Raw genomic sequence first — 25,574 nt, forward strand, 5'->3', positions numbered from 1 at the left:
CAGCACAACTAACTACTGAAAACACGACTGCAGCACAGAACGTTTGATAGGGACAAAATTGGTAGAGGATATTTTGAGTGGATGAGATCTTCAAGACACATTGATTTCTGAGGAAAAGGGGCCACCCACGTTATGATGTACAGCACAGTTCTATTCCAAATGCTGAGACTGGAGACAGGCCTTCTTTGTTTATCTCAACAACTTTCAGCCCATCCCTGTGATATTATTTGGGAAACAGTAGAACCACCTGTGGATAAACAAATGGCAAACGGTATCAATGAAATGCAAGTCAGGAGCATTCATGAGTAATGAACACGGGTTGTAAGTATGCTCTAACCTGCCCATTGACTGCATAAGTAACAATAATAATACTATTTCTTTAGCACCCTTCCATAAGCACTTTACATAGTAACCTTTTTATATAATTATTATCCTATCAAAATTGGGACTCAATTTATTGACTTCAGAAGGGCAAAAACCTGCACTGACCTACTTGGGATTGAAAGCTGCCACCTCAAGCCATCACAAAGATCTCAGCAGTCAGCACTCAAATCACTGCTAAACATACAGATGTTTGGATGGATGTACAATAACACACCAGTGACATTTAACTACCATGACAAGCAAAGCTTCAGTCTAAAAATATATATATTTTTATTATAGCAGTAAATCTTTTATATTGCAATGTTTAAAAATATACACATGATTAATAGAAAACGCATATATTGCAGGTAATTTTCATCAAAATTATGATCGGTATATGGATCCCATCTTTTCCAGATCAAGCATGACCTACGGATTAAAAGACATGAGATACATTTAGAGAGATTTAACAAATATGTAATTCACAATTATGACCATCAAAGAAAGAAAACTACTATATTTGTGCTAAAAAGGTTATAATGAGGCTATCCATACCTTTTTAATGTCAGGTCTTTTGTTTTTGAGTTGATTCAGACAGTTGCTGGCTAACGAATACATTTCTTGAGCTGTGCTGGAATCACAGTCTTCCATTTTCTTATCAATGTAGTCACTGACAGTCTTTTCCTCGTCCTCAATTTCTTCCTTAATATCAAGCTGTAACACAAAGTACACTGTGATTCGTAATGTGAACGGATTAAAAAAGAGTAAGACACATTTGAGAAATACATTATTTAGCTGTCACTCACAAACCGCACTCTGGAAATATAAACAGGCAGATATTTTGAACACTGATCTATTTTGTGACAATCTTCCACAACTGGCAATTGTGGATATCATAGCAATTACCTGATACAAGTGGAAGTTGCCTGTGTCAAGGAAAGTCCTAACATTAAGTGGACAACTCAGTACAAAGGGGCAATTGTGATAGCTATTACCTCTTCCTCGACATGCCCAAATCAAACAGCACTGGTGGAGAAAAGTGAAGATTTTTTCCAGCTCAGTATCCTGAAAATGTTTCACCATATTCCCACAGTACAACAATAGGGTTATCCTCTGCTGTAATATTAAAGAAAATACTGACCTGGCATGTATTCTAATTAATCAAGTAACTAAAGCAAATCACCTCTGCCTGGTTTTGACTTCATGTGAAAAATGGCTTCGAAAGAGTGAACTGGGCATTTCTCTGGAAAATGTATTGGCTGCCGTTGCTATTTGAGTCAACCAAGCCCTCTTGCGTGCTTTCCCTGTAAAAAGGCGCACTAAGCATGGGTACACCCTATATCCCCACCAGTATTTGCTCCCTACTTTCAATCACTGCTATAACTAGAGGTCGAGTAATTTCTTGGAAACTATTTACCAGATATACACCAAACCCAGCAAAGGCACTCCAGTAAAACTCCATCTATTTCATGCCAAGTGTGGTATAAACATATTCAACTTTTTTACGGTATTGAGGAGCAAGAATCCTATGGGAGTTAAAATGAAAAATGTGAGTTTTCTGCCCCCCATTTCCAGTGTTTGACGCATCTCCATGACGCTTGTCAAGCATAATGCAAAAATTGTGAAATGCTTTAATGTAAAGGTTAATGCTGATTTGTCAAGCGCCAATATTATTAAGAAAACAAAGAAGCCACTTCAAAAGAAAAAGTCTGCGTTTATAAAGTGTTCTGGTTTGGGCATGAAAAAGTTACATTTTAGAGAAATATGGACCATTAATCCATGGACCGTCTGCTATACATAAGTCAACCTAGGCCTCTCACATCCAATGTAAAAAAATAGACAAGGAGGGAGATTATTCTCTTGTGGTGCATTGCAGATTTGCAAATCTTCCACATTGATTGGCTAGCTGTCCCAGAAAAACCTCTGTTGCGACTGCCATTACGACACAAGATGCAATGGGCACTGTGCTGGGAAAAAGAAAAAGAGCACAAGGGGGCTGGGTGAACAAACCGTCATCCCCAGGCCCATGTGGGTGGAGTCCCAAAGGGATCCTCTGGCAAAAAACATTATTAAAGAAGTGATTTTTACTGGAGGATTTGTGAAACCTGCGTTCTCTCTCAACACAAAATTTGCAAATTCCAAAGGGAACAAAAAAAAAGAGGAAAAAGTATTTTATACACTACAACAGCACTTGGCAGGCGCCCACACATGGGGATTTGATGAACGCGGTGGGCTGGGAGTATGGCTGGCCAAAGGACTTTATGTGTTGATGAGGCTGGCCCTAGGACCAAGGCCAAATGTTGGGGGGTTGAGGGTTGGCTGCCCATGCAGGGTATTGCCACTTATAGTGGTCCGGTAACAGGACCTGGCTGCTAACCCTTGCTTTTCGCAGTTAAAGGCTATGCACATCAGCGGTTGGCTTTCCGTGGCAGGGGTTGGCCATCAGCAGCAGGTTGTGCCCAAAGTCTGCCCATAGTCCAGGCCATGCTGCCAGCCCTCTGAGAATGGCCAGAGACTGTGTACACTGGTAGGTTGGCTTCAAATAGGGAAGTATGTGCAAGGAATAGTTGCATGTGATACAAGGTAAAATGAACAGAATTTCCGTGAAAAGAAAACAGAATTCTAAGAAAAGTTATGGTTAGCTTTGATAATAAGATCCAAATGCACTTAAAAACTCAGAATTCCACTAAAAAACAAAGGTTAGAGTGGGTTTGTGGTTACTGAACAAACATCTAAAAACTTCTGAAATTCAATAGTTATTGGTTAGGTGAACTAACTATAACTTCCACCACTGTCGTACACTGCGTATGGCTATCTCATATATGACATCACTCATGACGTAAATGACATAAATCCACTGCTGTTTTAACACACACCTCTAACATTATTTAACAATAAAGCTGTGATTGCATACTTGGTTCTCTTTGTTTATAGAGACTCCATTACTAACGTTCTATGTCTTTCTATGCTAGGAACTCAGCAGGTTTATGTTTTATTATATTTTTGTGCTTCTGTTTGCTTAAACACTTCTATTTATGTGATAGAAATAAAAGAAATACATTCCACAGCGGGCATGCTTTTTAAATTCTTATAATGAATTGCAGTTATTGTATATTCAAGACTGTTGTAAATTTGGTGGATGCAGGATATCAGTGAAAAAGTGGAAGGTGTACACCCACCAAATTCGGGATTCTCTTTCGCTATTCAGATTCAGGAGAAGTACTTGATGGCAGAGCCTTCACCGATGAAACCTTTGGCCACAACCGATTCATTACTCAGCTATCACTTAATGTACCACAGGAAGCACTCCCTAAGCCATTAGTTCTGTCATATATTTTCTCCATTCTGGATTGCCAGAGAAGGACTGATAGCCCTGAACAGGAAAAAACGTGTTTTCAATAACAAACTAGCACATTCAGAGTATGTTTTTGAGAACTTTTGCAGAACAAGCGCATTAAACATGGAGACCATTCAGCAACGCCTCAGTGCCTTCAGTGGTGTTGCTGTGGTGCCGTAGTGGCAGCACAAAGATCTCTGCCCGCCTGGCAGAGATCTCCATGTAAGGGTGGTCTTTCGCCACCTCAGTGGAAGCCCTTATTGTCTGGCTCTGCTATCTGAGGGGCCATTTTATGCAAAGTGTGGACATAGAAGATGAAAAGAGGGGTAAACTGTGCAGGCAGTATCCTGAAGCTGATGTCAGAGTCATACATCTGTCTTGGAACACAAATTGTGATGTATTTTCTAATACACAAATTTAAAAAGCAGATTAAAATAAAGTACCAGCAACACTGGGTCCCGGTTTTCATCCACAGGGGGTAGTCCAGTGATTATTTCTAGAAAAACCTGAAAACAGTAACACAAGATTCATAAAGTATTTTTTACTGAACATTTTACAACTTTACAACCAATCATGAGTTAATGATGCAAACATGATTTGATAGCTAGCTCCAAACTTAATGGTAGTATGGTACAATTTATTTTATCAAATCTAAAGGATCACAACAGAATCTATCCCAGATATTGTTATGTAGGTATTCCTAAAAGAAACATAACAGTGTGGTAAGAATAAAAACAAGTATGCAGCATCTCTAAATAAGATCTACTAAAATGACAAAACATTAATTTTTAAAATGTCACCTTCAACACAATCTGTTCTTCTAACACAGAGCAAAACCGAAGTGGAGGCTCACCCACTCACGATACAGAGGCCTGATTTGACAATACAACCATGCACTTACAGGTTTTATTTCATTTTGTGGGCAGAAATGGTGATGAACTACCTTTAGTGTTTCAAATTATTTTCGTCTCCAGAGTGTGTGCTATCTTCCAGGCCTGGTCACCTAACATGGCCAAACTCTCCTCAGAACCCTGGCGTGGCTCCTCCCCTTGTCACCTGCTCTCGCCTTCTGATATACCATGTTTATATACCAGTTCTTTCTCCACCGTGGCACCTGACCATTCTTAAGCCTTCCTACTAGGGCAGCTACATAAACTGTGGAGATGGAAAGAGCAGACAAGTATAAGGCATCTTCCTGTCACATCTTCCCTGTTTGGGTCTGTTAGGCATTTCAGTGCTTAAGGCCTCAAACACCTTGGCTTGCACTGGAAACCCATCTTTTGCTTAGCCCGTGCAGTTTTCAATTAATCTAACCTCCTAGTTACACTCTTTCCACAGCATTACACTTCTACCTACATTGTAAGTCCTGGGAGTACAAAATACGCACTATATGCTGCCCCAACATCACTTATGGATGGACACCATCGAGTTCCCAGCCAGTCTGTCTCTAATCAGTGCACAAACCTAGGTTGCTCCGGGATAGACCCTAGTATAGATCATGTGTCCAGGCATCCTGTAACTAGTGTGCACAGTAGGCTGCTTCTCTGTTTCACCAGGTGAACAACATTGAACATTTATTCATGTAGCCTGCAACCAGTGCATGCAATGAGCTGCTCCTCTATCGCCGCTGAGTGAACCCTAGAAAACGTATCCAGGCTGTCCGCAATCAGTGAATGCCCATGCTGCTCTACAATTCCTCTACAAACAAGGCATTTTTTCTCAGCTGCCTGTAAACAATGCATGCGAATGGGCTGCCCCTCTGTTGCTCCTGAGTGGACCATAGCAGGCAAGGTCTAAAATCTGCCTGACAGTGCTAATGCACAAAGGGATCATGTTTATTAGTACGAGCTGGACAGGTCATGGACACCTTGATTTGCAACTTGCTACATTTGCCTATCATATTTGTGTGCCACGCCGCCTGCCTGTTTACTGCACCCCTAATGATTCTTGCGTGACTCTAAGTAACACTCATTTCTTTTGTGCAGACCCATATATTACTCTTCATCACTCTTGAACAGAATGATTAGGTCATTTTATGACGGCGAAATGTATCCTGTTACTGGTGAGTGGTGCCTCTGTTACTTTTTGGTGCTGAGTACTTATGCGGGGTACCAGTGACCAGATCATTTTGCAGGCTGTTGTTCTGCTTCCCTAAGAAGGGTATTTTGTGGCATTTATCCTGGGCTGCCTGTATGGGCTTGGGACCCTACACAGTCAGGAAGCCGCATGTAAGACAAGAACACTCGCATGAGAGAAAAGTAAAACGTCAATGGGCATTTCTGTCATGAAAGGAAAATTAAAACGCAAAAAAAAAAAAAAAAATGCAATTCTTAGCTGAAACAAGGCAACAAAAACACAAACAACTTAAAAAACTTTCCTAAATGTAAACAATAAACAATGTTTCCTATGCTTTTACTGTACTTAGCCACGTGTTAATTAATACTGCATTGCACAAAGATTGACACAGTCAATAAGTCTTATGTCTGCGGATTTATAAAAAAACATGAAAGCAGCAAAATGGAAGAGAACACATTATGTGACCGTTTGCCCTTTTATGCAGGCGTTCATAGTGCAGTGTTGGGTACCTGATATAGCATGCAGGGGGGCATAGCAACGTGTTTAATGAATGTGAAGGTCAATGAGGATTTCAGTGCGCAGACGGCCACATAGCTTGAAAAAAGAAGGGAGCATTGTGCATAGTAGATAACGTCAAAGAATATCGGTATTAAGGGTAAGTTTATCATTCTTTTATCACTGATGTGCACATGGGTCTAGTACATACTGCACACATAAAAAACGAGGGAATATATGAAAGGCCTGCACAACCCAATGGAGGGTGGCGACTGCCCTTGACCAAGCCATGAGAGACAGAGTTCATGGCAGCAGATTCAGGAAGCAGCAATGGAGGCCCTTATTTACCTAATGACCACGGCGTGGAAAAATGTACTTCAATTTGTGTCCACCTGCGTGTGTGAAGGAAGGTATGCCATGTTGCATGTGTGTGGTGGTGGTGTGGGTGTGGGTGTGGGTAGTATACGTTTACAACATTCTACAAATGACGACATAACCACTGAGCTCTTGCAATATGGATATTTGAGCCTACCACCAGCACTAAAAGAAAATAGGAGGCGTCATACACATTTAGTTAGGTGGGATTTAGTGTGTCAAAAAGATCACATCGTGGAGCAAGCAAGGAAAAACTGTATTAACTTGCCTATTACATTTAGAAAAACTGGTTGTCACCTTTAGTCCATGAAAGGTAACTTGATGGCCGTAGCCAATACAGAATAAATCTATACTCAATTTCTTTATTCAAAATCAAATAAAAAAAATGATTCAAAATGTTCATATGGGATTAAAATTCTTCAACAAATCAGGAAACATAATTCTCCCTGGGAGTTTCCTCCTTCGCGATATAAGTCCATGTGCAAACCAACTATGCAAAAGCTATCCTAGTTGTAGAGACTTGGTACTTAGAATTTCAGCTGGTACAAAAAGCCCCTTTTGAGATTTTTCCACAGAGACAGTTAAACTGTTTGAGTTTATTTTCACAGATGATCCACTTGTGGCATACTGTCATTCACCTTACAGTATCTGCTTGTTTGAACCCCTGGTAGGTGACTGTTAGAGCTGGCATCCTGGGCACATTTTCCCCTGACTTTTTTTGCCTTCAGACCTCCTGTTTTCGCCAACTTTGTTTTTGCTGCCTTTATGATTCTGTGCACTCTACCCCTGTTAACTAGTGCTAAAGTGCTTGTGCTCTTTTCCCGAAACATGATGACTGGCCTATTCTCAACTGGCACATTTAATTAAGTTATAAGTCCCTAGTAAAGTGCACTACAAGTGCCCAGGGCCTGTAAATTAAATGCTACTAGTGGGCCTGCAGCACTGATTGTGCCACCCACTTCAATAACCCTCTAAACATCTCTCAGGTCTGCCACTGAAGAGCATGTGCATGCAGTTTTAAACTGCCATCTTGACTTGGCAAAGTAATTCCTTTGCCAGGCCAAAGGCTTCCTTTTTAATACATATAAGTCATTCCTAAGGTAGGCTCGAGGCAGCCTGAAGGGCAGGGTGCAGTGTATTTGAAAAGTTGGACATGTACTTTTAAGTTTTACATGACCTGAAAGTGAAAAACTTCGTTTTTCACTATAGCAAAGCCTATCCCTCCCATAGAACACTTGGATTACTTTATTACATCTAATATGTGTAGTTCACAATGTGGAAGAGATAAACGTTTCGTGTTTGGTGTCTCTGGCATCACAATTTAAAATCACAATGTGTTGTGAAGTCGGATTTTAAATTGAAATTCTGAAAATGCCACTTTTAGAAAGTTAGCCTTTTCTTACTTTAACCGTTTGGTGCCTGCTGCTTACCTTTGATCACTTGTCTGGGGTGGGTGAAAGCTGGGCTTTATGTACTCCTCCTAGACAGCCACACACAATGGAAGGCTAGTTTTGACTTGATGGACCATCCAATGAGGATGGGAGAGAGGGGCTGGGCACAGCCTCACCTTCAACTGAATAGGCTGTGTCCCGTCCACACACAAAGGGTTGTAGTGGGACTGGAGTAAGGTCATGGGCTCTGTGCACTTATAAGGCATATCTCTGAAGTCTACCCCACTTCAAAGGCACAACCGAGTATAAGTAATGGACCTCAGACACCACCACTTTAGTACACTTCTGGACCTGTGGATACTTTGGAAGAAGGAGGACTGCTGTGCTGCTGAAAGGACTGCCACTGTGCTGGACTAGTACTCTGAAGGAGCTGATGCCTTGCTGTGCTGACCTGCTGCCTTCTGCCCTCTTGCCTGTGGAAGAAGAACAGGACCTGGTACTCATCCTGAACCCAAGACCCCAGAGGTACTCAAAGGCTGGTCTGTTGGCCTCCTGATCAGAGCTTAAGGGACATATCAGGCTCCCCACTGCTCCTGGACACGTCTTCAATGAGCTCCTGACCCCAAAGAGGCACGCCTCAGTTCCTGGGCCCTTGGAAGATTTTTTTTTAGCTCTACAAGGCAAGATTTTGGGCCCTTTGAGAACATTCGCTCCAGAATCTCGTAGCTTGCCTGGAAATCCAGTGCGAGCAGCTGCACGTTCATCTCTTTGCAAAGCAAGTATTGGCACGCGCGAATGTGAGGCTCCAAACCATCTGTCCACAATGCCCACCTGCTTATCGTGCCCCGCCCATCATCAGCAGTGACGCTCTCCTTACTCTTAGTGAACTTCTTCCTCACCAACAGGACTCATGGCACAAATCTTGAGAAGGTAAAACTTCACCAAGACTAATCTGGGACTGTGTCTGACTTGCACTCCGTTGTGGTTGGCTCAAACGTTTGACTTGCACCCAGTCCAGCCAATCAGATAGCCGCAGATGACTCTTTATGCTTTTAGGTGCTTTATACTGATTGGATTTTTGTTGTTTTATTTACTACATTGTGCTCTACTTTTCTAACCTGATATGGCATTTATTTGTGTGGCCCTTTCACCGTTTTACTGTTTGAAGTGCTGCACAAATATTTTACACACTACCTCCAAGTTAAGCCTGACTGCTCTGTGCCAAGCTACCAGAGGTTAAGCAAAGGTTATTTTAAGGTTGCCCAACTCCTACCCAGACTAGGATTGTGGTTGTTGTTAGACTAAGGTTCACATTCCAGTCAACCAACAAACCAATTTCTAACACTGGTGATTAGCAGTGAAGATCGGGCTTGTGTTTGAGCAGTGCCATACAGTGATCTGTGCTACACTACCGGTCTACATCTTAGACCAAAATTCTTCTTGACTGGCTAAATGCTTTTCCTCTAAATTCATTCCTACACCAGCTGTCTATCTGTGGTTGTGGCCTCACCTGCTAAAATGGAGTTTGAGCTGGCCAACCTGGAATCCTATACCGTGGCCCAGCAAAAGGAGTTTTGTAAGCAGAGAGGACATCCAGCAAAGAGCACCACTAGGAAGGTGGAACTAGAGAAGGCACTGAGAGCTGAGCAGGAGTTCACCAGTGACTGAGTACAGCAACAGAGGATTAATTGGACAGTGAAGGAGAGGATTTTGATACCAGCTTTGAGGGGGAAGGGCCTGGAGAAGACCTTCCTTTGGTTCCTCCTGCAGTTGAGGGGGGATGACGTGACCCCTGAATTGGTGAGAGCTCCCTGTGCAGGAAGCAGTGTGTCTTTCAGGGGCCTCATCCAGATGAACTGGAGGACAGGAGGGTGGAAAATAAGCTCAAGTTAAAGCTGGCTAGATTGGAGATGGAGAAAGAGGCAAAGAAACTGGCAATGTAGCAGAAGATTACTTTGGGGTGTTTTTGACTCATGAGAGGAGCCTTTAGGAGCTGGACATCAAGGCTAGATCGGCAGAGTCCAGTAGTGAATGCAGGCAGCATTTCTTAAGTACCCTCTGGAGATAAGAGGGTCCACATTCCCAAAGGTCTGGTGCCTGACTTGTAGTGGGAGACAAGACTGACAAGTAGTTTGAGGCTTATGAAATTGCCTTACAGATGCACAAGATCCCTGAAAGGGTCTGGTGAGCTATTCTGCGGAGGACATCACCCATTGAAAAGAGGGACACCCCACTGGCCCTAGATGCAGAAGACAGGATGAAGTATCCCCCATGAAGGAAGCCCTTGTCAGGAATTATGGTCTGACCCCAGAAAAGTATAGAAAAGAATGATTAAGGAAGTCAGAAACTGACCCAACAGACCTGGGTGGATGTCTGGATGCCTTTTGCAAGACACTGAAGGTTGGGTGAAGGGCAGTGAAGTAAAGGCTTATCAGGATCTGTACAATTTGATTGCACAAGAGCACATGTTGAATCTTTGCTTTGCAGATCTGCGCCAACACATGATTGATAGTAAGCTCTCTGACCCAAGGGAGTTTGCTAAGGGGCAGACCACTGGATCAGCACCAGAGTCCAGAAGAAGGTATCTAGGGGGATCGCCACAAGGGTAGGCTGGGTCTCCCTCAAAAAAAAGGGGAGGAGACAAACATAAAACAAGAAGTTCTTTAAAGGGCCCCAAAATGCTACAGGTTAGGACTCCTGGAAGTCTGCAGGGAAGACACCCAATTGGTATGAGTGCCAACAGGAAGGGCACTACAAGGGGTCTGCCAAGTGTTCCAAGAGGGCACAGCCCCCCACTGGCGGGCAGTCACTGGGGCTAGGTAGTGCAGCACTTGAAGAGAAGATTGTCCCAGATGGTATTGGGGACAGAGGAGAGGTTATAGTAGTGTCCCTGGGTAACGGGGAGATGGTGCAGAGGACCCCCATGGCTAGCAACACTAAGAAATGTAAGCAGTGGGTCTCCATCAATGGGCAAAGGGTGGAGGCTATGAGACATACTGAAGCCAGAATGACACCTGTTGGATATCATCTGGTGTCCTCAGAGCAGGCGGTACCTAATGTATTCCACCAAGTTGTTGCAGCTGACAATAAGGAGTCACTATCCAGTGGTTCCTTTTGAATAGGGTTGGGGGCTGTATACGGTTCCTTAAGGGTAGCTGTGAGACCGTCAATGTCTGTGTAGCGTCTGCTTGGCAATGAGTTGGAGCAAACCGACTAGAGGGAGGTGAAGCTCATGTCCCACTTGGAGATTTGAAGGTTGCCTGAGAGGGAGTGCCTGACCACACGGTTCATGGTACCTCGTGAGGGTCAGGAAGACCTCCAGGTCTCAAAGAATGGCCCTGGTGCCTGACAAGAAGAAGAGGAAGAGCAAGGGTGCAGGAAACCCGCTTCCAAAACTCCTGTGGTCCGGGAGGATGCTGACCCTGAGAGGGATGCCCTGGATCCTACAGGGGAGGATGATGCTGACCTGGGGAACCTACCTGAGCTGCCCAAATGACACAAAGGGGGTACCACCAGGGAAGAGTTCTGCAAGGTGCAGAAAGAAGGCCCTACTCTTATGGGCCTACGGCAGCAGGTCAAGACCATGGCGTTTGGCAACACCTCTGGTGATCACTGGATCTACTGGGAGAATGGTCTCCTGTACAGTGAGTCCAAGTACAAGGTTCCTGAGATTGGTGCAACCCAAGTGGTGGTGATCCCTCAGTGCTAAAGGGCGTCCCTACTAGAAATGACTCAGGATGTGCCCCTGGCAGGTCATTTAGGGTAGATCAAAACCTCTGACAGGCTGGTCACACACTTTTACTGGCACCAAATACTGAAGGCCTCAGATGCGTTCTGCAGGTCATCTCCTGCCTGCCAGGGCAGTTGCATGTCAGGAGGGAAGCATAAGGCACCCCGTATTATTTTCCTGTTGTTGGCACTCCCTTTGAATTGTTGGGCATCAACATTATTGGGCCTCTGGACCCCAAGGCAGCCATGGGCAACAGGTGCATCCTGGTCTTGGTGCACTATGCCACCCAGTACTCAGAGGCAATCCCTTTGAGGACAATGACTGCGTCAGCTGGGGCCAGGGGAGGTGGTGTCCTACAGGGGTACCAACTTAATGTCAAGGTACATGAAGGCCATGTGGAAGGAGTGTGGGGTAACCTACAAGTTCTCCATACCATACCACCCTCAAACCAATGGGTTCAACAGGACCCCAATAGGGCATGATGATAGGCCTACCGAACCTCATGAGGCATAAGTAGGATGCTCTCCTGCCATGCCTTTTGTTTGCCTACACTGATGTACCACAGAAGGGGGTTGGCTTCAGCCCCTTTGAACTTCTGTTTGAGGCCCCTGTGAGAGGACCTCTCAGTCTGCTGAAGGAGGGCTGGGAGCAAGCTCCCAGGATGGCCCACAGGACACAACTGCAACCAGACAAAATGCTTTCAGAAGCTAGTGCAGGAAAATCTGGAAGCCAGTCAGGATGACATGAAATGGTGGTACGACCAGAATGCCAGTCTGGTCGTTTCAGCCTGGTCAAAAACTGTGGGTTATGAAGCCTGTGGAGCACAGGGCTCTCCAATACTAGTGGTCTGGGCTTTATGAAGTGAAGGAGAGCAAAAGTGATGTCATCTACCTGGTGGACTCCAAGGCACCCTTTAAGGGTCCTGCATGTCAATCGCCTCAAGGTCCACTTTGAGAGGCCTGAGTTGACCATCCTCCTAGTCACGGATAATGGGGTGGAAGAGGAGAGTGAACCTCTCTCCGACCCCCTTTCTTCCAAGGAGCAGCATGAGTGAGTGGAGGGTGTTAGCCTCTCCCCTACACTGACCCTAGAACAACAGAGAGACTGCAGCCCATGCTGGGGCAGTTTGCCTCTTTATTCTCCCTTCTCCTAAGGCACACTACATGGTATACCCATGATATTGATACTGGGGACAGCCTATCTGTGAAGAGTAAAATCTACAGGTTGTCTACTGAAAAAGTGAGGTCCAGTATTAAGGATGGAGTTTCCCAGATGCTGGAATTAGGGGTCATTGAGCCCTCAAACAGCCCTTGGTACAGCCCTGTGATGTTGATCCCCAAGGCTCCCCCTCCAGGTGTCACTCCAGAACTTATGTTCTGTGTGAACTACCATGGGCTCAATGCAGTTACTAAGACAGATGCGCACCCCATCTCCCAAGCCAATGTGCTCATAGTTTGGCTGGGAGATGCCCACTCCCTCAGCATGTTTAATTTGACGCCTGAGTACTGGCAGACTGCCTTAAATGAGGGGGCTAAAGAGAGGTCTGCATTGTCTGCTCCAAAAGGGCACTTCCAGTTCCGGATCATTCCCTTTGGGTTGAAGAACGCCCCGGCCACCTTCCAGAGGTAGGTCAACCAGGTCCTGGCTGGGTTGGAGAACTTCAGAGCTGCTTATTTGGATGACACTGTGGTCTTCAGTTCTAGCTGGGAGACCACCTGTGCCACCTAAGACGAGTGCTTCAGGCCCTGCAGAGGGCAGGCCTGACTATCAAGGCCAGTAAGTGCCAGATAAGGCAGGGCTATGGTCTACCTGGGTCACCAAGTGGTAGGTAGCAAGGTGCAGCCCTCCGGGCCAAGACAGAAACCATTTTGGCTTGGGAACCCCACCAAGACTCAGACACAGGTGAGAGTCTTTTGAGGCCTTACTGGCTAATACAGGAGATTTGTCAAGGGGCATGGCACCATTGTTGCACTCTTGACATAGCTGACTTCCAGGAAGCAGTCACGTCATGTGATCTGGACAGAGGCATGCCAGGCAGCTTTTTGACACCCTGAAGGAGGCCATTTGCACTACACTGGTACTCAAGGCCCTTGACTTCTCACAAAAGTTAGGTAGACAGATAGACAGACACCTCAGAGCATGGTATAGGAGCCATGATCTCACAGCTAAATGAAGAGGGCCTGCATCAACCTGTAGCTTTCATCAGTAGGAGGCTACATCCCAGGGAACAAAGGTGGAGTGCAACAACAGAGAAGGAAGCCTTTGCTGTGGCCTGGGCACTGAAGAAGCCAAGACCATACCTGTTTGGTATTCACTTCCAGGTTCAGACAGGCCACAGACCATTCAGATGGTCAATGCAGATGAAGGGTGAGAATTCAAAACTGTTGAGGTGATCCATCTCCCTAAAGGAAATGGACTTTATGGTGGAACACCGTCCTGGAATATACCACACAGATGCTGATGGTCTCTCCTGGTTTTTCCACCCTAGCGAAGAGCACTCCCAAGGAGTTGGGTAGCTCTCCCCATTTTCAGGTGGGAGGGACACGAGTTGGACCAGGAGTCTTTGGTGTGGTTTCCCCTGATGTTTTTCCCTTCAGACCTCCTGTTTTTGCTTAATTTGTTTTTACTGGCCTTAGGATTTTATGCACTATACCCTTGCTAACCAGTGCTAAAGTGCTTGTGCTCTTTTCCCTAAACATGACGACATTGGCTTATTTACAATTGCCATATTTAAGTTAATTATAAATCTCTAGTTAACTGCACTACATGTGCCCAGGGCTTGTAAATTCAATGCTACTAGTAGGCTTGTAGCACTGATTGTGCCACCCACTTCAGTAACCCTCTAAACATCTTGGGCATGCTACTGCAGAGCCTGTGCGTGCAGTTGCCATTTCGACCTGGCAAAGCAAAGCCTTTGCCAGCCTAAGCCTTTCTTTTTAATACATATAAGTCACACTAAAGGTATGCCATAGGCAGCCCTGAAGTCAGGGTGCAGTGTATTTAAATAGTTGGACATCTACCTTTAAGTGTTACATGTCCTGGAAGTAATTGAAAAGCTGCAATAAACTTCTCCATCATGGGAAAATGGTAGGGAGGGCCTTGACACATCATTACTTACACCTAAAAAGACTGTGTCCTGTCTACACATAAGGGATGCATAACCCCCTGTAGTAAGTCTGGAGCCATGGCATGAAGGGCATGGGCTTGGTGCACTTCAAAGGCATGTCTCTAATGTCTCCTTCACTTCAAAGGCACAACTAGGTATAAGTACTGGACCTCAGACACCACTACTAAAGTACACTTCTGGACCTGTGGATACTGTGCCAGGAAAAAGGACTGCTGTGCTGCTGAACGACTGTTACTCTGATTGACTGCTACTCTGAAGGAGCTGCTTGCTTGTTGTGCTGACCTGCTGCCCTCTTGTCTGGGAGGAAGAACTTGACCTGGAACCCATCTTGAATTCAGGACCCCAGAGTGACTCAAAGGGCTAGTCTGCTGGCTTGAGCCTCAGGGACAAAATAGACTCCTAACAGCTCCTGGACCTGTCTTCAATAAGCCCCTCAGCACCCCCACCCCCTCACCACCACCTCAAGTCCTGGGCCCTTTGAAGAGATTTTTCAGCTCGTTAGGTCAAGCTGCTGGGCTCTTCATGAATGCAAACGTTCACTCCTGAACCTTGTTGCTCACCCGGAAATCCAGTGCGAGAAGCCTCAAGTTCACCTCTTCACACAGCAAGTATTGGCATGCTCTCCTTGCTCCCGGCGAATGGGACTCTTGGCACAAATCTTGAGAAGGTAAAAATTCAGCAGGACCAATCTGGGACTATATCCGACCTGTGCTCCACTGCGGTCGGTTTGAACTTTTAACTTTCACCCAGTCCAGCGCACCCAGATAGCCACAGTTGGTGCTTTATGCTTTTAGGTGCTGTACTGCAGTTTATTCTTTAAAAATTCATAACCCATGGGTCTACTGATTGGATTTTCGTTGTTTTGGTCTTGATATATTTTTTAAATTGTGCTCTATTTTTCTAACCTGGTGTATAATCTTTATGTGTGGTGTTTATATTGTTCTACTGTTGGAAGTGTTGCACAAATACTTCACACACTGCCTTTAAGTTAAGCCTGACTGCTCTGTGCCTAACTAGCAGGGGGTAAGCAAAGGTTAGTTTGGAGTTGCCTGACCCATATCCTAAGATCGTAGTTGCTGTTTGACTACGATTCACACGCCCAGTCAACCAAAAACCCAATTTCTAACACTGACCTGCTGTGATCATGAGATCCCGACAATGAAGCAGTGCCCTATGTCCCACGTTGCATTCAACATAAGTTTTGGCACCTTTTGGCACCTCTGGTTATTTTGTTCAAGTAGTACATCTTGTTTGTAATTTCCCTCTGTATCAGCAACAAATGATACCTTTAGGAGCTTGATGAAAAAAATTTATGGCTAAATGGGCGGGTTTTTTTTCCAGTGTGTTTAAATAGTACACTCATATCTTGCGGGCCATGCCCCATGGATTTGGACCCTTAAGACATCGACTCTTCAAACAGGTAGAAGTGTTCTTTACTATGAATAAGCTCACTTTGGCCATTCACCATGCAAATATATTCACAGTTGCTGCCAACAGCTTTATTTTGTCTTACCATTTTCTAAGCACCAATTCTATTGGTTCTCCAAGCATTCTTTCGAAGTCCTTACGTGAAGCATTGTGGTGGGCATAATCAATATTTGTAAAATCATTTATCAAAGAAGGACACAACCTGTCCTGTGAAGGGTACACTTTTTCATTTTTTCTCCAACACTATGCCCCAAAAGTAGAACTTTTGCATCACAGATGCTGTTGACTTATAACAGTTTATGTGTAGGACTAGTGTCTACACGATTCTGACACATGACTTAGAATCCAGCAGATGGAAGTCCAAAAGTTCAATGATTTCCTGGAATGTGGCAGGACTTTCCCCAAAAAACTGAGTGATAGTGATTTTCGAAATTAGTTAACTTCTCATAATATAAACATACTCTTAAGAATCGTGGGCCTCATCACTGTGGCTTTTATCAGGCTATATTAATCATACAAAATGTGCAAATGAATTGGAGAAAACAAGAAGTACCTGTGGACTGCAGGTACCAGGGAAAACTGACAAATACAGGATGATATCCATGGGAACCTCCAGGTTGTTGACATTCAACTCCTCGACAACTCAACAATAAGAATAATAAACATCTATGCACAGCAGAAAAAGTCCAGCTTCACCCACCACCTAAAGTGTATCAAGGAAGCACTATATCTGCCCTGCCAGCCTAAAGTTCTTTCCTTAACTTGTGGTGATTTGAATTGCGAGATGGGAGAATGGTGTCATGATGATGAACCTGTAATGGAACAGAAAGTATCTTATATTATACCTTCAATCAGACATGCATTTCTCAAGAAGCATGCCAAATAAATATCAGGGATCTTTGGGCGGGGGCGGGGGGAATCAGAATTAGATGGAATACAATAAATCTTGAAGCAAACATAGAACAATGCAAAACAGAAATATCAATAGCTGACCTTAAAGTATAGATATCGAAGGGACCTGTTGATACAGCCATATTGCCACTCTATGAGGTATTACTGAAATCAGTAACCCCAACTGATTCATACACATCTATGTTAAAAAAAATAAAAAAAACATCCCAGGCATAACAAAACATCTGCAGAGAAGGTTGGTTTGATGAAGAATGTAAAGTAAAGAGAATTACAATGTGCCCTGCGTTGTGAATCTTCCAGACAGGTAATAAAAGCCATACGAGTGTGCTACAAATCCTTCATAAACCATAAAGTGAAGGAGTTAGAACAAAGTGCCATTGAGAAGGATGCATAGGTCTTTTGGAGAAAGACTGAGAACGGGCTGTAAGGAAAAACTTAATGGAATCAAACATCACAGAAGCAGCCTGGATTAGTCACTTACATTTGATCTTCAATCATGCAGTGGTCCCTGTGCAGAATATATGGTCTCTGATCACCACCCCCACTAACGATTGGAAACTTATCCCACTAGTGAGGGTCAGTCTCTCCGATGTTTTCTCGAAAGACAAAGTGAAAGGAGTATTACAGGAGCTCCCCAAGGGAAAAGCATCAAGACAATATGATTCTCTCAGAGGATTTTCTTGCAGACATGAACTGGTGGGACAAAATACTTGCACACGTTTTTGAAAAGATTGTAATGACAAACAACTTCCCAGATTCCCGGTTAAACAATATCATCGTGCCAGTATATAAAGGACAAAAAGATGACCCAAAATCTTATGGGCCAATAAGTCTCATCGACACAGATTGTAATGTTTTTTCCAAATTGATCTTGAAGGCACTGGATGAGAGGGTCACTAATGGGACTATTCTCTCACCAATATTAGGAGGTTTTAGAGAAGGACTATCTACAAGCTATTCACCTTTCTGCACATAATCTACAAATTCAGCACAGCAACAAAAATACCTTTGTATGTCGTGGCCTTTCTAGATTTTTCATCAGCCTTTAATTTGGTCTCAAGAAACCACCTATGGGAAAAACTGAGCATTATGGACATTGATCTTGGGCCTTTTCACTAATTTCACTGTTGTACGCCAGAACATTTTCCCAGGTGTGACTTAACCAAATTAGACACAAAAGTAAAAAATTCAAAACTATATACTAGAGGGGTCAAGTAAGGATGTCTTTTGGTTCCACTTCTGTTCTTACTCTACACAAATGATTTTTATCATGAAATTAAAAAGGCGTCTGATGACATCCCGACAATAAACGGCTTCAAAGTCTCTGCCCTGCTATATGCTGATGATTCAATTTTGGTAGCAAAACCCCGTAAAGGCTTGCAAGCCCAGCTTTCAGTCATGGAAAACGATTGCAAATTAAACAACTTAATCAACACAGGGAAAACTAAGATGACGACTTATAGAACTAAGGGGGTCATTCTGACCTTGGCGGTCCATGACCGCCATGGCGGAGGGCGGCGGAAGCACCGCCAACAGGCTGGCGGTGCTTCCTTGGCGATTCCGACCGCGGCGGTAAAGCCGCGGTCGGAAAAGGGGAGCCGGCGGTTTCCCGCTGGCCCAGGGAATCCTCCATGGCGGCGCTGCTTGCAGCACCGCCATGGGGATTCCGACCGCCTTCCCGCCAGCCTGTTTCTGGCGGTGTCCACCGCCAGAACCAGGATGGCGGGAACGGGTGCCGTGGGGCCCCTGCACTGCCCATGCCACTGGCATGGGCAGTGCAGGGGCCCCCTAACAGGGCCCCACAAAGATTTTCACTGTCTGCTTAGCAGACAGTGAAAATCACGACGGGTGCCACTGCACCCGTCGCACCCCTTCAACTCCGCCGGCTCCATTCCGAGCCGGCTTCATTGTTGAAGGGGCTGTCCCGCTGGGCCGGCCGGCGGTCTTCTGGCGGTCGCCCGCCGGCCCAGCGGGAAAGCCGGAATGGCCGCCGCGGTCTTTCGGCGGGAACTGCTTGGCGGGCAGCGACCGCCGCGGTCAGAATGACTCCCTAAGTGTGCGAAGAAGTACACTTTTTTTCATAAATAAAGTAAGGCTGGAGGAGTGGCATCATTTAAGAACGTAAGTACGTAGGAGTAACAATTGACAGAACATCTAAATGGAAAATCCATATACAATCTAGTCTAGCAAAATCTGAAGGAGCTGCAAACACCATCTTGCAGCTGGCGCGCAAACAGTCAACAATTTTCAAATTTTTGTGATAAAGTCTTCAGGTAAAAGTCAGTAGCCAAATCATGTACGAAGCAGAGCTGCGGAGATTGGACAAATGCCCGTATGGAGTAGTGTGTTATGAGAGGACCAGGAGTCGGATGGCACCTATTAAGTATGGCTAAAAAAGATAGGGATCGCAAGGAACAAACCTGCTCGATCATGCTTGGAAAGAAAATTTTTCCTTGAATAACAAATCACAGTTTGCAACCCAATGGGAAAAGGAAGCCAAAATACTGGGTTTGTCCATGACATCAAATATGAACCTCCTGATGCGGAAGAAGGTAAATGTCATTGTCAATGAGCAATTTCTTATTCTAAAAACCAATCAGAAAATAGCTGCTTCAATTATTCTCCATCCTAGGAGTCATGCTGTCTTGCCCGATCCTTTACAGATCGTTCAACAATATCTCATCATTCTTGAGAATCAGAGTGAAAAAATACTTTTTGCTTTGACAAGGGGTGGCTGCCTCTTAATAACCACCACGAAGAACAGGAAAAATCCGGTAGTTTTAGACAAATGTACGTGTGATGTAAGAGAGTACCTGGCACCTTTTATGCTGTTCTGCTTCTTGAATACCAAGATCAGGTTGAATTCAATATGCAAGATTTTACGCAAAGAAACGCTTGAAAATACTGCAAAACAAGTATTTTTCTTAGTAAATGATCTTTCAGGTGGTGCAACCTAAGCAACTTGCCTACACAGGAGGAAAAGTCTGCACATTCGGGCGAAATTCCGGGACACTTAACCCAGCAGTAGACAGAAGTTTTGCCATGCGCTGAAGGAACATCTTTTCTGAGATTTTAGGGGTTTTAATAAGTCTCTCCTTTTAATTGTATTATTCAATGTACATTGTGGGATGTCTGTGATTCTAGTGTTCTGTAATATTTGTATTCTTATTTAACAATACCTGTGTGAAAGGCAGCTATGTTTTATACTAAGGGCTAAAAGCACTTTAATAAATTCAAATGCATATCTTCTAAGAAAAATATGGTTGGATGGGCTGCGAAGGATGTGAGGTGGGGGAAGCACCTGTACAGTGTGGAAGACTACCAGATGTGCAATTACAGTTTTAATGTATAGTGTGCCCTATGAGAGGTGAAAAGGGGTAAACGGAGTCTGGGATTCACAGCATCAAATTATGCATAGGATTATGCTTTGAAGATTAGAAATATGGATACACAACTATATAGTCAACATTCAGCTATCCCTTAATCTCACTGTTGGTCCTACATCGTGTTGTCTGTGATAGAAATGTTAACAAGCAGTGAACATTGATGCAATCTTTCGATTATATCCTTACCATCCTGGTCATCAAAAAGTCCAGGTCCAGTTTATGTATTATCTCTAATCCCATTGGTGATGTCTTGCTCCAAAGAGGTTATGGACCCTTTCCGAAGGACTATGTTGTTGGATCATTTGCTTTTGCTCCCCAAAACAAAAGACACATTTAAAGTGACTGGGCAAGAGGCTAATCTATCTTTCTTGGGGAGAGAATAATGTTCAATCCAAGGATGTGGAGTATGTTGTTGTCTTGTGGCTATAAAAGAAACCTCTGAAAAGAATCTGTAGCAAATGGATTAACTGTTACAATAGAAAGTGCCTTCCAACACTGCGAAAATTATAGCTATTCTTGAATGATCTGTAGGAATACCATAGACATGGGAGGTTTGCTACCAGTTTCCTTCTACTATCAAACTGAGTCTGGTTGGTGCCAACTCCTACTTGTATGACAGTACTTAATATGGAGTTTTGAGACAAAGACTGGTTCGCAAAGGAAACTGAAAAACGTAGAAACAAAAACAGGTCCTTGCTGAGAAGAGAGGGAAACGGGCTTAAGTACTTGTACGATCAACAAGGTTGAAGATACAGCCAACATGTCAACATAAGAAGATAACTGGGTAGTAGGGTGTACTACGAGCATAAATAAATTAAAACCAGGTTACAGGAAAAGAGATCTGGTGATGCCACATAACGAGGAAGCATTTCCACAAGTTGGGAGTGATGGCAAACATGCATGAGTATCATTATGGGCACAGACATAATTCATACAACTGATGATAATGGATGTGCAGTACCACACCATAGGATCTCAGTGGTATTCCACCAATCAGCAGTGCATATACCCGCCTGAAATGCAGAAACGCATTATTAACAGAGATGGATGTGGCTACAGCCTAATTTAGCAAGACTCTAATGGAGGAAAATTGTTGCTAAAGGCCTCACAGCACTACATGGGGGACAGTTGGCGGAGACTAGTTGGAACAGTGCTGTACATGCTGAAACCTATTAGACACTGCTGTTCTCTTATTTTCTTCCTTGAGTGAAATAGAATCCTTACTCAACATGCACAAGGAGTCATTCATGCAGCAATATGGAGAAATATTTTTGTTTAAAATATTGCTCGAAAGCACACCAATGTTCTAGATCACATCAAACGTTTTATGTGTGCCTAAGATTCATTCAGCAGTTAAAGATGTGCCAGGACGTGCAAGGATATTTTTTAAATTATGAAAATAATTCCTACTCACCACACCCAAGCTAAAAATATCCGATTTTATGGTAATTTCCCCCCGTAGAGCCTCAGGTGCCATGTACGCCGTTGTTCCCACAATTCTCTCAGTCATGACTGTTCTTGCGCATTTCTCAAATGCCCTTGTGAGGCCAAAATCAGAAAGCTTTGTCTCAAAAGAATCACTGAGTAGGATATTTGCACTGAAAAATAAAAAGCAATTGATGTTCCATTGGTGTGACATTACAAAAGCTACAACAATACACAGCCCCTTATTAAAGGATGTAATTTCTGAATTAAACCGGTGACAGAAAATGTGGGTATGTAAATTCTCACTGAGAGAAAATACTAAAAAACATGGACGCCCCCAGTGGTACTTAACATTCCCACAGCTTCCGTTATTGAATTAACTCAGAGGACACATTTTCTGATCTAGTTTGGAACATTTGTTTTTTATAAATTATTTTAAAAAGCCATCCTTTACAGAAAACGAGTGGTTGATTTAGACTTGACCCTATAAAGTCATCCTGGAAGTTTTTAGAAACAGTAATTTAAATTTGGTGATGTAACTGCTTATATGAAGAATGGTGCCCTTTCTTTGCTTATTGTATATTTATCAAGTTAAATATCTAGACATTTCCTGGTTGTAGACCCAAACGTGTGAATGATTCAGAGACAATGGTTGGGGTAGATTGTGCATGCTGCGATTATCAAATAGATGCGGTGGAATGTCTAACTCGTGTTTGGTTAGTACATTGCTAGTAGTTCCTCACTGTTCTATTTGTGAGTGATTTCAATGTGAATATTTGCAAACAAAATGGCATCTTCTGCTCATCTGGCACAAACGTGATGGCTGGAAGTGCATGAATCAAATCACAACCACTTGCAATACTCTAGATGCTCTACAGCCCGTTATAGAGACAGGGTCCAATATTACGCAAATTAACTTTAGTTTGTCTCACACGAGACAGTTCAACTCGAATGCCACAATAAGTCTCCTCTGAAAAGGACACAAGTAACAACAGAAGTGATATGGCCCTATCTGGACCAATTGATGAGGTACAGCTTGGATGCTGGTGTACACAGAGCTCAGCACCCATGTCTGGACATACTTATGGCACTTAGGAGCATATTTAAGAAAAGTGGCGCTGCACTTTACTTGCGCTTCTCATAGCCCCCCCTAACGCCACCATATTTAAAATACAGCGCACCATGGCAGCAGTTTGGGGACTAGCATCACATTTTTTACGCTAGTCCAGCGCTTTGCAAGATTGGTGTAAAAAAATGTTGACGCTAATCCTGCAAAGCACCCAAAGGCCCATTGTAACCAATGGAAGCCTCCTTTTAACGCCTGCTCAGAGCAGGTGTTAAAAGTGCAGAAAAAAAAATGGCGCAAGGAAATCTCTTAGATTTTCTTGTACCAATTTCCCCCCCCCCCCGCATACATTATACCTGGCACAGGCATAATGTAATGCAAAGGGTTACAAAGTGGCTCAATGCAGGCACTGTGCCACTTTGTAAATATGGCGCAGCGTTTTTGGCCTTCTAACGCCACATTAGCGTCAACAAAGGACACTAATGTGGCATTGGATTGGCGCTAGGGGCCCTTAAATATGCTCCTCAGTGCGATTAGACAGCACAATGGTAATGGACAAAAGGGGGTTTTGTGTTCTGTCAATGGGGCATGGTCTAACATTTTGGTCTAGACAATGAATTTTTAGGCAGGGTCCGAACTTCTATTTTTTGCCTATTTGTGGCCACACTCCAGAGGCAAAACATGGAATAGAATATGTCCTACAGTTGGTTGAGATTCAGTGAAGAATTTCCACCAACCTCTTACTGCTCATTTGTAAAGACTATCAAGATCTCATTTTCCCATCTATCTTCTTCTTTCTGTTCCCTTACATCACTTACTACTTTTTCTTTCTCTTTTATCAAACAACTATGTCTTTGTTTATTTAAACTACTCAAACAACATTCTGGAAGATTATCAAATACACTATAAAACACACACTGAATCATCCTCAACGTTTTTTAATTTTTTTATTTTAACACGTTTTGCTGTAGTAAACGAAGACTGACATATCCAGACCTATGTTTACATGCACAGACAACTTTTGTACACTTTTTTATAAGACCACTCAAATTAACTTCATTTAGCTGAAGTTTTAATATGTAATGATTAATTAGCTTCAGTATATCTTAATTAAGGCTCTTAGTTTATTTATTTAGAAAGACCTAAGGAACCCCGCTACTTTCTTTTGCAATCCTCATATTTTGGAACCAAGCACTAGAAATCCATACTTTAAACAATTTCTACTTCTGAACTTAGTTTTTTCAATTTGCCTTACCTTTTGATATCTCTGTGAACATGGTGGTTTTCATGCAAATATTTGATGCCGTTCACTGTACCACAAGCAATTCTAAATCGAACACTCCAGGAGAGCGGTGCCGTGCCATCCTTAAAAATAAATAAATAGATGAAAATGTACAATAACAGTAAAGTTTTTCGACTATTGAACAGTGGCATAACCAGTGTGTCATGAGTCTCAGTGCAATGTAGGAAACAGGAGCCTGGGCCTCAATTTGAATTGTGAAATATAGCAATAATCATGGTTCAGTGGGCTCCTCAGGCCTCTGACCCATGGTGCCACTGCACTGGCTGCACCAATGGAAGCTAAGCCCCACCTTTTGAACTGTAAAGCTCCACATACCAGCATCATAAAGAAAATGTACTGTAATTTATCTCTGCTTTCTTCAGTGGTGAGTTTTGTTCTTAATCAATCAGATATATGCATAGTTCGACTTATCACCCGAGGGGGTCTCAAGGTACTGATTGGGGGGGACACAGGTCAGTCGAAAAGCCAGGTCTTGAGGTCCTTCCTGAAGTGGGCCAGATAGGGGGATTGCCTTAGGTGAAGCAGCAGCGTGTTCCAGGTCTGCACAGCGACATAGGAGAAGGATCCAGCTGTGTTCTTCCAGATCCTACGGATGGTGGTGAAGGCCAGCTGAGCAGAGCAGGGTTGCCCGGGGGGGGTGTAGAAGGAGAGGCGGTGGTTGAGGTAGGCAGGGCCGATGTGGTGAAGGGCCGTGTAAGCATGTGTAAGGAGTTTGAAAGTGATGCATTTGTTGAGGGGTAGTCATTGTAGGTCTCTCAGGTGGGCAGAGATGTGGCTGTTGCAGGGGATGTCCAGGATGAGTCTTGCTGCAGCGTTCTGTGTTCTATGGAATTTTGTTTGGAGTTTCTTGTTAGTGCCAGCATGGAGTGTGTTGTCGTAGTCAAGTTTACTGCTGACGAGTGCATGGGTGACTGTTCTTCTTGCGTCAATGGGGATCCACTCGAAAATCTTCTGGAGCAGTTGGAGTGTGTGGAAGCACAATGATGAGATGGCGTTGACTTGGCGGGCCATGGACAACGAGGAGTCAAAGATGATGCTGAGGTTGCGTGCCTGGTCAGTGGGAGATGGGGCAGTTCTGAGGGCAGTGGGCCACCAGGATTCATCCCAAGCAGTGGGGGTGGGGCCCAGAATGAGGGTCTCCATCTTATCCAAGCTGAGTT

General features: G+C 43.8%; 1 protein-coding gene across 3 annotated transcripts in view; it reads right to left on the bottom strand.

The window, feature by feature from the left end:
• Positions 1-630: 630 nt before the first annotated feature.
• Positions 631-25,574, bottom strand: part of IRAK4 (interleukin 1 receptor associated kinase 4) — a 168,465-nt gene continuing 143,521 nt past the window's right edge. For all 3 annotated transcript variants that reach the window (XM_069228833.1, XM_069228831.1, XM_069228832.1), the window contains exons 8-12: positions 24,367-24,476; positions 22,035-22,218; positions 4,144-4,206; positions 919-1,077; positions 631-792 (exon numbers count right to left, since the gene is read on the bottom strand). In XM_069228833.1, the coding sequence (XP_069084934.1) occupies positions 748-792; positions 919-1,077; positions 4,144-4,206; positions 22,035-22,218; positions 24,367-24,476 (561 nt within the window). In that variant the 3' untranslated portion in view covers positions 631-747. The remainder of the gene's footprint in view (positions 793-918; positions 1,078-4,143; positions 4,207-22,034; positions 22,219-24,366; positions 24,477-25,574) is intronic.

This window comes from Pleurodeles waltl, chromosome 4_1, assembly GCF_031143425.1.
Source record: "Pleurodeles waltl isolate 20211129_DDA chromosome 4_1, aPleWal1.hap1.20221129, whole genome shotgun sequence".
Classification (NCBI taxonomy): domain Eukaryota; kingdom Metazoa; phylum Chordata; class Amphibia; order Caudata; family Salamandridae; genus Pleurodeles; species Pleurodeles waltl.